General features: G+C 40.0%; 2 protein-coding genes across 2 annotated transcripts; both read left to right on the top strand.

Moving 5' to 3' along the window:
* The first annotated feature begins 1,175 nt into the window (after positions 1-1,175).
* Positions 1,176-4,358, top strand: LOC124996039 (early endosome antigen 1-like). Its single transcript, XM_047568853.1, has one exon. It carries the CDS (start codon positions 1,317-1,319, stop codon positions 4,341-4,343), a length of 3,027 nt encoding a protein of 1,008 aa, XP_047424809.1. The 5' UTR covers positions 1,176-1,316; the 3' UTR covers positions 4,344-4,358.
* Positions 4,359-11,148: 6,790 nt separating this feature from the next.
* Positions 11,149-11,846, top strand: LOC124996044 (cystatin-A-like). Its single transcript, XM_047568859.1, has 3 exons — positions 11,149-11,223; positions 11,327-11,428; positions 11,557-11,846. The coding sequence occupies exons 1-3, from the start codon at positions 11,149-11,151 to the stop codon at positions 11,683-11,685; spliced, it is 306 nt and encodes a 101-aa protein (XP_047424815.1). The 3' UTR covers positions 11,686-11,846.
* The last annotated feature ends 2,951 nt before the right edge of the window (positions 11,847-14,797 follow it).

The raw sequence follows: 14,797 nt of genomic DNA, 5'->3' as shown, positions 1-14,797 counted from the left end.
TGTTTTGAATAAAGCTGGAGGGCATTGAAAGGCTAGGTGGACAATACACAGTCCACCACTGAGGGGAAGTGACCATAAAGGTTATTTGAGACATGTACAAATTCTTTAGACACAAATGAAACCAAACTACATCTGAAGTAGTAGGAAACTCTTAACATAGTACAGCTTGATAGGTTGGCTCTAGCATATAAGCATGTCCGCCATCTCCACATTGTCACGTCCTGAAAATCTATAACATGTAAACAAATACGAATAAGTCCACTGGAAGTCAACTTCAATACAGTAATACATCTGAATTTACAATTTCAGCTTTCTTTAATAAATATTCTGCATTACAAATCTGTTAGACCGCCTTGTTAATGCAGGTGTAACTCAAGCATGTCGGAGATCAAACAGCTCAGTGAGTGCAGAGAAAATATTTTTACAGGCTAAATGTGGACTAATATGGACTGAAGAGGAATATTCCGTTAGATAAAAACATGATGTTCATGTTGGAAATTATTCCATCGATCTTTGTTCAATACATTTTGACTTTTGGACTGACATTGACATTTGGAAATGTTTGGATCGTCACACCTCGAAAACACACCTCCTTATCTGAACTCAAAACACACCTAAATGTGTCTATAAAAAACAAAAGCTAGTCAGAGTGAACCAAGAGACCGAGTTCTAAGTTCTCTTTAAATAAAAAGCATTCCATACAGTGTCAGCATTCAGCATTCTATACAGTGATGTCACCAGGTTTACATAATGAGACAGACAGTGGTCCATTAAAGGGGTGCGGCGATGACTGTCCAATGGGAGACGAGTGAAAGCACAGGAAAATCTAAATATGTGATGGGCATTGATGGCATTGATGGGGCCTTATAATCTTGATCAATAAACAAACACACAAAATCTAGTGATTTTACTATGTGATGGTGGTGCCTTTGATGACATCATGATGACATCACAATGACATCACAATGACATCATGCGTCTTGTGATGTCATGTGACATCAAAGGCATCCAAGATCAAAGGCATCAGAGATCAAAGGCAATTCCATTACATTTTTGATAAATAGGTAGCTCCAGTTGAGTTGAGTATCAGTGTAGTCGAGAAGAGTCAAGTGGAGTGTAGTCGCGTAGAGTCGAGTCGAGTCGAGTATAGTTGAGTTATTGAGTTGAGTGGAGTTTAGTGGAGTTTAGTTGAGAGTTTAGTTTAGCTGAGTTTAGTTTACTTCAGTTTAATTGAACTGAGTTCAGTTGAGTTCAGTTACGTCATTTTGTTTAGAAACAAGTGAATAAGTAGGAGTATCTTCAGGAAACGGTAAGTTATGTCTTTAAAACGGTGCCTATCAGCCCTGGGCACTAACAACTGGGCCAGGAGGCTGTTTTGCCATATTTTTGGCTGGAATGAGAAGAACACCCAATGTGAACATATCCAGGAGCTTGAGGAGACCATTTTCTCACAGGAAGAACAGGTCGCTCAGCTTTCTGCAAAACTGGAATCTGTAGAAAATGAGAGACAGTCACTATGGATTCAGATGGAAGAATTGACAGACCAGCTCAAAAGAGCAAATCTCTGCTCTGAGGAGCTGAGCTGTCTGTCCCACAAAGAAAGACAAAGATGTCTAAAAGAAGAAGAGCAAACATTGAGAATCGGACTTCAACAACAAGTTGAAGAAACGAATAACGTGGAGGCCCTACGCAAAGATGCCAAGGAGATGAATGCTCAACTCCAAAGAGTAGATGAGACCATTTTCTTGCAGGAAGAACAGGTCTCTCTGGAATCAGAGGAGAACAAAAAACAGTCACTCCGGATCCACGAAGAGGATTTAACAGACAACCTTGTAATAGCAAATATCCGGTTTGAGGAGCAGATCAGTCTGTTCCACAAAGAGAGAGAAAGATGCCTGAAAGAAGAACAGCAAAATTTGAGAAGACTTCAACAACAAGTTGAAGAAACAAAGAACCTGGGGCCCCTGCTCAAATATGTTAATGAGATGAATGATCAACACCAAAAAGTAGAGGAGACCAGTCTCTTTCAGAAGGAATGTATCTCTGAGCTCTCTGCAAACCTACAATCACAGCAATATGAAAACAAGTCTCTCTGCAACCATGTAGAATATTTGATCAAGGAGCTCCACGGAGCAAAGGTCTACTCAGAGGAGCAAAGGGTCAAATATTTAAAAGAGAAATCATTGCGGATTAAACTTCAACAAGTAGTTGAAGAAACAGGAAACTTGGAGGCCCAGCTCAAAGATGTTGAGGGGCTTGACACTCTACTTCAAAGAGCAGAGGAAACCATTTTCTTGCAGGAAAAAGAGATCTCTAAGCTTTCTGCAAAACTGCAATCAAAGGAGAACGAAAATCAGTCCCTCTGGATCAAGTTTGAAGGTTTAAAAGACAAACTGGAATTGGCAAATGTCCACTCTGAGGAGCAGAAAAGTCAGTTCAACAAAGAAAGAGAAAAATGTATTGAAGAAGAGCAATCGTTGCGGATCAAACTTCAACAACAGGTTGAAGAATCAAAGAAATTGGAGGCCCAGCTCAAAGATGCTGAGGAGCTTGAGGCTCTACTCCAAAGAGCAGAGGAGACCATTTTCTCGCAGGAAGCATGGGTCTGTCAGCTTTCTGCAAAACTGGAATCAAATGAGAAAGAAAACCAGTCCCTCTGGATAAAGTTTGAAGTTTTAAAAGACAAACTGGAATTGGTAAATGTCCACTCTGAGGAGCAGAAAAATCAGTTCCACAAAGAGAGAGAAAAATGTCTTGAAGAAGAGCAATCATTGCGAATCAAACTTCAACAACAAGTTGAAGAAACAAAGAAATTGGAGGCCCAGCTCAAAGTTGTTGAGGAGCTTGACCCTCTACTCCAAAGAGCAGAGGAGACCATTTTCTCACAGGAAGGACAGGTCTGTCAACTTTCTGCAAAACTAGAATCAAAGGAGAATGAAAACCAGTCCCTCTGGATCCAGGTAGAGGATTTAAAAGACAAGCTTGAAAGGGCAAATGTCCACTCTGAGGAGCAGAAAAGTCAGTTCCACAAAGAGAGAGAAAAATGTCAGGAAGAGGAGCAATCATTGCGAATCAAACTTCAACAACAGCTTGAGCAAACAAAGAAACTGGAGGCCCAGCTCAAAGTTGTGGAGGAGCTTGACCCTCTACTCCAAAGAGCAGAGGAGACCATTTCCTTGCAGGAAGAACAAGTCTCTCAGCTTTCTGCAGAACTGGAATTAAAGGAGAATGAAAACCAGTCCCTCTGGATCAAGTTTGAAGGTTTAAAAGACAAACTGGAAAGGGCAAATGTCCACTCTGAGGAACAGAAAAGTCAGTTCCACAAAGAGAGAGAAAAATATCTGGAAGAAGAGCAATCACATAGGATCAAACTTCAACAACAAGTTGAAGAAACAAAGAAATTGGAGGCCCAGCTCAAAGATGCCAAGAAGATGAATGCTCCATTCCAAAGAGTAAAGGAGATCAGTCTGTTTCAAAAGAAATATATTTCTCAGCTCTCTGCACACCTAGATTCGGAACAAAGTAAAAACAAGGCTCTCTATAATCATGTAGAATATTTGACAAATGAGCTCCATGGAGCAAAGGTCTACTCAGAGGAGCAAGGGTCAAAATATTTAACAGAAAAAGCATTGAGGATCAAACTTCAACAACAAGTTGAAAAAATAAGACAGCTGGAAGCCCAGTTCAAAGATGTTGATGAGATGAATGGCAGAGGAGAGGAGACCATTTTCTTGCCAGAAGAACTGGTGTCACAGCTTTCTGCAAAACTGGAATCATTGGAGAAGGAAAACAAGTTACTCTGGATCAAGTTAAAAGATTTAACAAATAAACTTGTTCACTCCGAGGAGCAGAAAAGATTGTTCAACAAGGAGAGAGAAAAATGTTTGGACGAAGAGCAATCATTGAGAATCACACTTCAACAGCAAGTTGATGAAACACAGAACCTGGAAGCCCTGCGCAAAGAGGCCAATGAGATGAATGCTCAACTCCAAAGAGTAGAGGATATCAGTCTTTTTCAGAAGGAACACATTTCTCAGCTCTATGCAAACCTAGAATCAGAGCAACTTAAAAACAAGACTCTCTGGAACCAGGTAGAACATTTGACCAATGAGCTCCATGGAGCAAAGGTCTACTCAGGCGAGCAGAGGGCTAAATATTTAAAGGAGCAATCACTAAGGTTCAATGTAGAAAAACAATTGGATGAATCAAGGACAGAACTGGCTCACGAGAAAAGCGAAAAAGAACTGCTCATGAACAAGGAGGAGGAAACAAGGAATGAGCTCGAGACCTTGAAACTTTCACACCAAGTCTACGAAGGTTCTCAGTCATCCAGGTCATGGTAATCCAATGTCGTTGAATAAAATCAACTGGACTTGTAGAATTTCTTGAAGACGTTTCGCCACTCACCCGAGTAGCTTCTTCAGTTCTGATAGACTAGTGGGAAATTGAGGATTAAATAGGAAAAACTCTGTGGATACACCCCCCAGAAACTATGAATGGAGCTCTAACAATGCTTTTGTCGGTGGCAGCCTACAGTCTCAAGGTGTGAATGTTGTCGAAACTTCTTGGGGATAGAAGTCAAAACTGAATTGTCAATAGATGGAAAATGAAATCTCAGTCCACCTCCTCTGTTTAGAGAAGGTTTTTCCACTATGACATAGATGGCTTCCTTTACTGGTCTCTTAAACCATCTGTCCTCTCTGGCCAGGACTTTGACATTATCTTCAAAGGAGTGTCATTTGTCCTTCAAATGGAGGTGGACTACAGAGTCATTCCCTGATGAGCTGGCTCTCCTCTGTTGAGCCATGCGTTTGTGGATGGGTTTTCCGTTTCCCCAATGTACAAGTCTGTACATTCCTCACTGCAACAAACAGCATACACTTCATTACTCTGTTTTTCTCTGGGTGTTTTGTCTCTGGGGTGGACCAGCTTTTGTCTAAGTGTATTGCCAGGTCAAATAATAAGTGCTGGTCTGTGTGCGTGGGTTTTCTATATACTTCGATGTTGAGGCTTCAACATCGAAGCCTCAACATCGAAGTATACATCGAGGAGGTGGAATCCTTCACACAACACATCATTGCCGTGGACAGCAACATCAAGTTCACCAGAGAGGACATCAGCAGGGATAGCCTGGCCTTTTTGCACTGCTTGAAGAAGACCGAAGCCTCAACATCGAAGTATACAGAAAACCCACGCACACAGACCAGCACTTATTATTTGATTCCCACCACCCTCTGGAGAAAGGACCGGGAAAGAGGAGCGCAGCAAAAGGAAGGACAAAGTCATCCCCTACATGGCTGGTGTATCAGCGAAATTGAGGAGAATTTTCGGAAAAAAAAACGCATCCCAGTTTATTTCAGACCTGGCAAAACTTAGAGAAAAACTGGTCCACCCCAAAGACAAAACACCCAGAGAAAGACAGAGTAATGTAGTGTATGCTGTTCGGTGCAGTGAGGAATGTACAGACTTGTACATTGGGGAAACGAAACAAATCATCCAGAAACGCATGGGTCAACAGAGGAGAGCCAGCTCACCAGGGAATGACTCTGCAGTCCACCTCCATTTCAAGGATGAAGGACACTCCTTTCAAGATAACAATGTCAAAGTCATGGCCAGAGAGGACAGATGGTTTGAGAGAGGAGTAAAGGAAGCCATCTGTGTCAAAGTGGAAAAACCTCTACAAAGGAGGTACTGAGATTTCATTTACCATCTATTGACAATTCAGTTTTGACTTCTATCCCCAAGAAGTTTCGACAACATTCACACCTTGAGACTGTAGGCTCCCACTGACAATAGCCTTGTTAGAGCTCCATTCATAGGGTAAGCAGCCTAGGCACACAGTCCCCACCTCTCAACAACAGGTAAGAACTCACTGTTATGGAAAGTTTATTGGAAGTTTCTGAGTGTATCCACAGAGTTTTTCTTATTTAAACCTCAATTTCCCACTAGTCTATCAGAACTGAAGAAGCTACTCGTATGAGTGGCGAAATGTCTTCAGAAAATTCTACAAGTCCAGTTGCCTTTATCTTGCGCCTTTGGATTTCACACCAAGAGCTCCACCTGAGGTTTGTCTGTAACATCTTCCCATTTTGAGGGTTTCACAGAGACAGAATGTTGAACAAGATATAGAATAAATGGAGTGGCACAGAGGCATGGTGGTTAGCACTGATGTCTCCCAGTGAGAAGATCCAGGCTCGAGTCCATCTCGGGCCTTTCTGGGCGGAGTTTGCATGTTCTCCCTGTGTCTATGTGGGTTTTCCCCGAGTACTTCGGTTTCATCCCACCCTCCAAAGACATGCTTGTTAAGTGTAAGTGTGTTTGTCTCTGTGTTAGCCCAGCGATAGACTGGTAATATGTGATGAGTGTGATGTAATAAAATAAATAAATGAAAATAGACAGACTTGAGCTTTCTTTCTTTAACTGTTTAACAATGTAATGTTACACATGTAACATGTGTACAGTATTTATGCAATCATTAAAAAACAATTCTTTTCAGGAAATAATTTATGATTCAAGACTTTTAAGGTCTCTACAATTTAACATTGCAGGATATAAATAGAATGGAATAGTTCAGAGACAAGTAATTGTTATTGTGACAAAATGACATTATAGTACTGCTGCTTTTTTTAACTTTGTCGTAAGGTTGACATTGTTTGAAGGAAATTACTCCTCCATCATGTCAGAGGGAAACCCCTGCAGTCTGCCGTCTGACTGGATTCCCTGGACTTCATCCAGAGCACCAAGGCCTCGCCTCAGCTGTATTGTTCTTTGTGCATTTTGTTTAAGGTTAGTAATTTTGGCGTATCCTCTTCCTTACTGTGCCTCCAACATAATAAGTCACTGTTACTGTGATCATATTGGTGTAACAATGCTGGCATGCACTGACAGGGCCGCTTATGGCTTCCCTGCTTTTGTAACTGCAATGCTTACACTACTTGGACCTCTTGCGTTTATAATATTCTCATATATTTCTATAATTGTTGCAGTAACTAAGACAGCAAATTCACAAGGTTGCCCTAAAATCTCTGTCCACTTGCAGCATTCAGCTGATAATAATCTCCCTCTATTATCTGATGTGAGAATGGTGATCATCATGCTGTATAGCCTTTGGCCTCCCATGATCAATCCACTTATATACTGTCTAAGAGCTAAAGATATGAGATGAAACTTTCTGAAGCAGTTCTGCAGTTATTTAACACATACTTTTCCTGTAACTATATCCTGCTTTATTTTGATCATTATATCATAAACTCTATTGTGTTATTATTATTTAATATATCATTATCGCTGTTTTTATTGTTAATATCAATCCGTTTTGACAAATACCTACAAGCCTTTCAATGGCGTTGCGCATTACCTGTATTTTTAATTTAACTAATCTATATTGTACCATAAATATATGTCTGACATTTAAAATAAACCAAACGGATTAAAAATCGGTTGAAAATTCAGTGACTTATGATGATTTTAATCGCAGATGGACCTCCGTTCACTAATACAGTAAGTAGAGGGAGGGCTTTCCCCTCCCCAAGATGGCGGCCGTGCTGACGCATCGTTCGTGGTTGCCATAACAACAATGGCTGCTTCACAGCGCAAAAGAAACAACGGCAAACTTACGGCAGTAATGGCGTCCTCTTCCTTGACCTTTCAGCTGCACTTCTCGTCCAAAACTCTTTGCCAGAATGCTCTTCCTGTAGACTCAAACATGGCTCACTTTTTTCCGTTTGTCTCGACATACTCTCACACCCTAAGACAGAAACTGGTCCACCCCAAGGACAAAACACCTAGACAGAAACAGAGCAATGTAGTGTACGCGGTTCAGTGTAGCGAGGAATGTACAGACCTGTACATTGGGGAAACCAAACAACCCATACACAAGCGCATGGCCCAACACAGGAGAGCCAGCTCATCAGGAAACGACTCAGCAGTCCACCTCCACCTGAAGGACAAAGGACACTCCTTTGAGGATAACAACGTCAAAGTCCTGGCCAGAGAGGACAGATGGTTTGAGAGAGGAGTTAAGGAAGCCATCTATGTCAAAATGGAGAAACCTTCTCTAAACAGAGGAGGTGGACTGAGATTTAATTTACCAACTATTTATAATTCAGTTTTGACTTCTGTCCCCAAGAAGTTTCAACAACATTCACACATTGAGCCTCCAGGTTCCCATGGACAATAGCCTCGTTAGAGCTCTATTCATAGGGTAAGCTAGCCTAGGCACACAGTTCCCCCCATTCAAGGACAGGTAAGTATCAGCCATTATGGTAATTAGTGACTCCAGTTTCTGGCCAAGCAAGTTTCTGGTGGGTGCTACCCACAGAGTTTTTCCTATTTAAACCTCAATTTCCCACTAGTTCATCAGAACTGCTGAAGCTACTCGGATGAGTGGCGAAACGTCTTCAAGAAATTCTACAAGTCCAGCTGATCTTATTCAACGCTTTTTTGGACATACTCTCACATTCTCAAAGTCTTTTGCTCTGCTTGAACGTTTCCGCCGCCCTGCCGTCTCCTCTCCTCGTACTTTTACCACAAAAATATGCATTTATTACAGGAAATAAGAAAAATAAAACAGGTATATAAAAAATAATAAATGAGCGCAGTTCTTTACTACCCATTAATTCTTTCTTTATGTTTTTAACTGGGTTACATGTCCCTAGTGACGAATGAGTATTAAGAGAAAGAAACAATAAAGACCAAACTGCTCCTTGAATTGGACCCACTGGGAAGAGAGACTGGTGGGAAGAACTGGCTACCAAGTCAAGTTTCTGAAAGCAGAAAGACCAGAACATTAAACCCCTGCAATTAGCCGCCCAGTAGCAAAGCTAGACCTCAATTAGCTTTTTTCTTTTAAAGGTGATTTTTTTTTTAACATGGTCCTTTACAATGCCAAAAAACTGAAAAAGATTAATAGGTGACAAAGCCTGAAATAAACATAAAAATGTAGGCAAGGATGAACGTCTTTATGGAGCAGAAATGTTTTTAATATAAAGATGTGCAGTCTGATCTATTCCACTCCTCTTACCCACTTCCTTCAATCATTTTCTGAACTTAGTGATGCAATTCAAATGAATGGTCACAGATTACATCGTGGATTTAATCTTCATGTAGTTTATTTACAATTTCTAATTTTAAAATATCATGCATAATTTCCAGACTGGATCCTCTGGTCCTCTATTTTGACACGCCTGTTCTAAAGAAATGTGAATATGTTATATAAAGTGATCTGTGTATGATGCAGTTACTTTTCTTCTGTGGAATCTGATTTATGATGTCGATAAAAAAAAAAAAAAATCCTGGTACTACTAAATTACTAGCTGGTCGGGGCAGGAGTCGTCTTTCTACCCCATGAGAAGACTGGCCACTCATCTCTTTCTCTGTCATGACTCGTCATCAGACCTCCAGGGACCCTAAAAATTAGTTAGCACTTTTGAGAAATGTGACTTGTCCAAAACGGATTTCTTGAAGTTGGTTTGAAGTCACACAGGGCACGGAAGAAGCCCCTCATCAACCAAAGACAGAGGAAGACCTGGTTACTCTTTGTTAGGGATCGCAAAGGTTGGACTGCTGATGACTGTGCTATGGTTCTCTTCAGTCATGGATCCAGTTTTGAATTTGTCGACTTACTGGTTAGGAGAAACCCTGGAGAAGCCTACAAACCAGACTGTCTTGAACCCAACAGTAAAACATGGGGGTGGATCTGTGATGATCTGGGGTTGTTTCAGTATGGGTGGAACAGGGAAAATGAACCAGGTCATGTACAGGGCTACTCTTGAAAACTGTCTTCTTCAATCAGCTGATAGACTCTTTCCTGCATCATTTGACTGGATTTTCCGACAAGACATTGCCCCTTGCAAGGTCAGTTAAAGTCTGGATGGAGAGCCAGAACATTCGAACCATGCCCTGGCCTGCTCAATCACCAGATCTAAATCCAATTGAAAATGTGTCGACCATCATGAAACTCAAAGAGGAGAACCACAGTCCCAAAATCAAAGCAAATTTGTTTGAATTTTGCAACAGGAATGGGCTGCTGTGACAGTAGGACAATGTCAGACACTGCTGTAAAGCTCAAAGTCGCTTTACATTAGATACATTATTCACCTGTAGACACCATGGTGGTGTGGCCAAAGACACAATGGACAGCCTAGGGATAGGGCTTTTCATTGGACAACTACTCTACCTTCTGAGCCACTGTTGCTCCGGGCAGTCATTTACCACAGAAAGCAGCAAATTACTCCTTCTGCTTATTCTTAATTATTTCTTTTCCTCTCATTCTACTCAGAAACGTCAATGCAAGTTGTTACCTTATTTGTATTTATTTATTTAGTACAATAACTTATTTATGCAAATCAGAATAAACTTTAAGTTGTGCTAAGTGCTAAGTGCCTCCATGTTGAGTTAAGGCAGAAATGTCTGTTGAAAGTTCATTTATTTTTGAGTTGGGACTATTTTATTTATTTTAAGTTAGACCAACATGTTAAATGGTTTTTAAGCTGAAAAAGCTCTTGGTTTTGAGCTATACTTACTAACCACTCATTTTTTAAGTGTGCAGCTCACACGAAAAACAGTAAGTATACAGCCATGCATTAGACTTTTTTCCTGTCTCATGATGAGTTTAATCTATTTTAGCTCTGGTCTTTCTGATCTGGTGAGGGAATAATCTTTCTCTTTAGCTATTAAATGCTTCATATTCTCCAGAAAGTTGTGAAGCACCGTCTGCCTGCTGTGTGTTGTTGGGCAGTTCACATCAAACACCTGTAGGTGTAGGTGTAGTTGTAGTTGAACACAAGAGGGAGTCACTTTCCAGTAAATATCCAGCTCAAATATACTGTAGTGTATATTCATTAGAGGTGGGGGCGTTATATATTCAAACTATTGACTTCATTGTCAATTACTGAACATTATTACAATGTCTGTACCTGTTGGGAAGGTGACAGTTTAATGAGTAGCTTTCTAAAAAAATAAAAACTGTAACTGATGAGGTTTTCTGTTCACATGTAGCTCCACCCGTCATGTCTTGGATCCACCCTCCAGTCTGAACCAGGCAGTAACACTGTATAAATATGATGGATAACCACTAGACTATAACCATTTGAGATACACAACAGACGACAGTTGACTTCTCTGTCCACTTCAAAGATCTTCATCAGAATGACTGACGTTATTCCTGGAGGATGGTCAGAGACTGAACCAGCCACTAAGGATATTCAGAGGATCTGTGATGAGGTGAGCTTCGGTTCACATTCACATCTCACATGCTTCATTCAGAACTCTCTGATCTGAATTGTTTTGTCTGGATTTACATCAAATTTTATCTGTACATAAACAGGTGAAAGGCCAAGTGGAGGAAATAACAAAGAAGAAGTATGGGATATTCAGAGCCCTTCAATACAGGAGCCAAGTCGTGGAAGGAACTAACTATCTCATTAAGGTAATTTACATTAAAATATTTATTTAAAGTTTTATTATTTATCAGATAATTCTGAGAAACTGAGTTAATTTTAAAATTCATGTGAGATTTTAAACAGATGAATATAATATCCTCTTTCTTTTCTGCAGATTCATGCTGGAGGATTCATTTATCTTCATGTGATGGTGTTTGAAGCACTGCCGTGTTATGGAGGAAAGAAATCAGTGACTGGTGTGGAAGAAGGTCACACCAAAGAAGATCCTCTGGTACCTTTCTAATGTGATCACAGCCTGGTACTGATCACTGTCTCCAGGCCACTGCCTCAATGATGTTGTTATCCTGAAAGAATTTAACACAATATTAATTTCCAGTAATGGTACAGGCAGTGATTCATTTCCAGTCTGTTGACAAACAAATTAATAAAGAATTTGTCATTTGATTCTTTGTGTTGTTGTGGTTGTTATTTTCATTTATTGTCAGATTTCTTGCTGCTAATGTGACAATTTAAACAATAACGAGTCTGGATGTTCATTAATTCATTTAGGTGACATATTCTACATAATCAGAGCTGAATTTAATTTCTCACATTTGAATTATGAGTAAAAAGTCAAATTTTAAAGCATTAGAATAATCACATACAGCGCTACTGGATCTTAAACAACCAAACAGAATAGAAACAAGACAACTGCCCACACAATAGTAATAGCCGAAGTCCATTTATTTTACATGGTGAAAAAATTTTCAATCTGAGATACAAAAAAGTCTGAACCGGGTCTTGACCTTCCTACTTTCACCTTATAAAGCCGTTTACCGAATGTTCTGGAAACACGCTGTGCAAATAAATAATATTACTGAATTTGCATGGTATCTGTGAAGGTTCTCCTTCGTCCAGGTCATGGTTTTCCTGTCATGTAACATCATCAGCTATATCTTGTATTTGTATCATCATAAGATTGTATGTGTATACTGTAGTCAGATGTATGTATCTCATTTCTCTTACTGCTCTCTTCTCTTTCTTTCTGTCTGTGCTTCACCACATCTCCTAACTACCCTTCATGATCCCATGATAGGAACAAACTAATTTAACTATTTTTCTCTAAAAAATAACATCCTGATATTGCAGAATAAATGATTATATTGTGTCATGGCTGTGAAATTATATGTGGTTATGATGGGAGTCAATGGAACATTTCTTTTTACTCAAGACTGTAGTCAATTTTAAATCTGATGTGACACAAAAATATTGTAGATAAGTCTTATCCAAGACTGCACCAGCCACCCAACATCAGTTTTATGGAAAATAACAACTTTTTGTGTCTGCTTTTTTTTATTTTATTAAAACTATACTGACTTTGAAGCGGTTTAAGAGATTTATGGAGCAAACCCAGAGAAAATGTTAATCAGTTACGCTTTATAGCAGTTTTTTGTTATTAATTCAATAGGGTAGTGTATTTCACAGTGTTCTGTTGAATTTCAACAGAACAGACTTAGTTCAAAAAAAATTGTGTCATATGCACCAACACAGACAAAATGATGGACAAAAATGTCCCTAATGACGAATGAGTGTTGAGAGAAAGAAACAATAAAGACCAAACTGCTCCTTGAATTGGACCCACTGGGAAGAGAGACTGGTGGGAAGAACTGGCTACCAAGTCAAGTTTCTGAAAGCAGAAACTTGATTTGACATCAAGCCCCTGCAATTAGCCGCCCAGTAGCACAGCTAGACCTCAATTAGCTTTTTTCTTTTAAAGGTGAAATTTTTACCTTGGTCCTTTACAATGCCAGTTAATAGGTGACAAAGCCTGAAATAAACACAAAAATGTAGGCAAGGATGGACGTCTTTATGGAGCAGAAATGTTTTTAATATAAAGATGTGCAGTCTGATCTATTCCACTCCTCTTACCCACTTCCTTCAATCATTTTCTGAACTTAGTAATGCAATTCAAATGAATGGTCACAGATTACATCGTGGATTTAATCTTCATGTAGTTTATTTACAATTTATAATTTTAAAATGCCAAAAAAAAAAAATTCTAATCTAATCTTGATCAGATTTTTTGCAGCCAATCTGAGCACTTAAACAATAATGAGCTTGAAGACAATCGCCATTCATTTAGGTGACATTTCCAACTAAATCTGACCAGGAACCAGGAAACACATTTTTGATCTGATCGCAAACAAAAGTGTTCCGGCCCCCAGGCTGTATGTTTGACACGCCTACTGGCATCTGTTTGAGTTGCACAGTAGCAACTGGTGAACTTCAAAATTCTTTGTAATCTTTTATCTTGAATCAGATAACCTTCGAGGGAACTCAGGCCTGAAATTGAGCATATTCTCTGTTTAGGAGCGGGTGCACCTCGAACCAAATCGATGGGGCAATCGTAGGATCTGTGAGGAGGGAGGGATGAGGCTATTACTAAAAACTTCATTCAGATCACGATAGCACTCCAGAACTGATGACAAGTCAGATTTGTCTGTCTCATGTGTCCCTGTCACATCTTTTAGCCCAACACACAACCCTTCCCACTTCCTAGTCACCCTGTGGACAATGATCTTTCAACCAGGGAAACAATAAAATGAGAGGGTTGTTGGAATGAATGCAACAATAACATCTGGTCCTCCAGGACCGCCGCAGACAAGTGTTCTGAGTTGGCTGGGTTCATATTTGGCCAGTTCATAATGTCACGACTGAACAAGGCAACATTCAAATTCACTCGGTTTTTATTTCTGAGAATGAGTAAAAATCACTTTTGAAGAGGCCAAATGCATGATACGAAGAATCGTACGAGAAACATTCATGAAGGTTGAGTGTTACGTCCACCTGGTAAAACCAGGTGTCAGACAACACGACAACCAGTAAACAAACAATCCTTGTGAAAATGAGCAAGCGTGTTTTATTGTAACAAAGGAAAACAGGCTAAGGTGAGGGAGGATGGGACAAAGAGGTTGTGCCAAATAAAATGAAAGTAATATAACAAAAGACGGCCTATCTGAGCTTCCTCTGGAAAAAGAAAAACAAAAATGCCTAACTGGCTTGTCTACCAAGAGACTTTCCCAAAACAATACAGCAGTGGCACAACCCATAAACCTAGTGGAATAACAATAATCACCTACGTGAGTGCACAATATGTACAGGGTACCCCATCTTACCTAGTCCCAAAACCCTCCAACACAAACCTGAACACACAAAAGTCGCTGCAAGAGCACTAAAAGACAAGGACAGCAAAATCATGTGCAGCCAAATCAAGAGGCAGGAGAAAAGAGAGGGAAGGCCTCAGACGTCCTCCATCTTAAGGTTTCTCCTCTGTTGTGATTGGCCAACTGACGAGCTAATCATCCAATAGCCTGTCTACACAGGTGAGCAGCGTCTCTGCAGCCATTACCTGAAGA

The sequence above is a fragment of the Mugil cephalus genome, chromosome 18, assembly GCF_022458985.1.
Source record: "Mugil cephalus isolate CIBA_MC_2020 chromosome 18, CIBA_Mcephalus_1.1, whole genome shotgun sequence".
NCBI classification, from domain to species: Eukaryota; Metazoa; Chordata; class Actinopteri; order Mugiliformes; family Mugilidae; genus Mugil; species Mugil cephalus.
The sequence above is the reverse complement of the archived record's forward strand: the minus strand, read 5'-3'. Positions and strand labels throughout refer to the sequence as shown.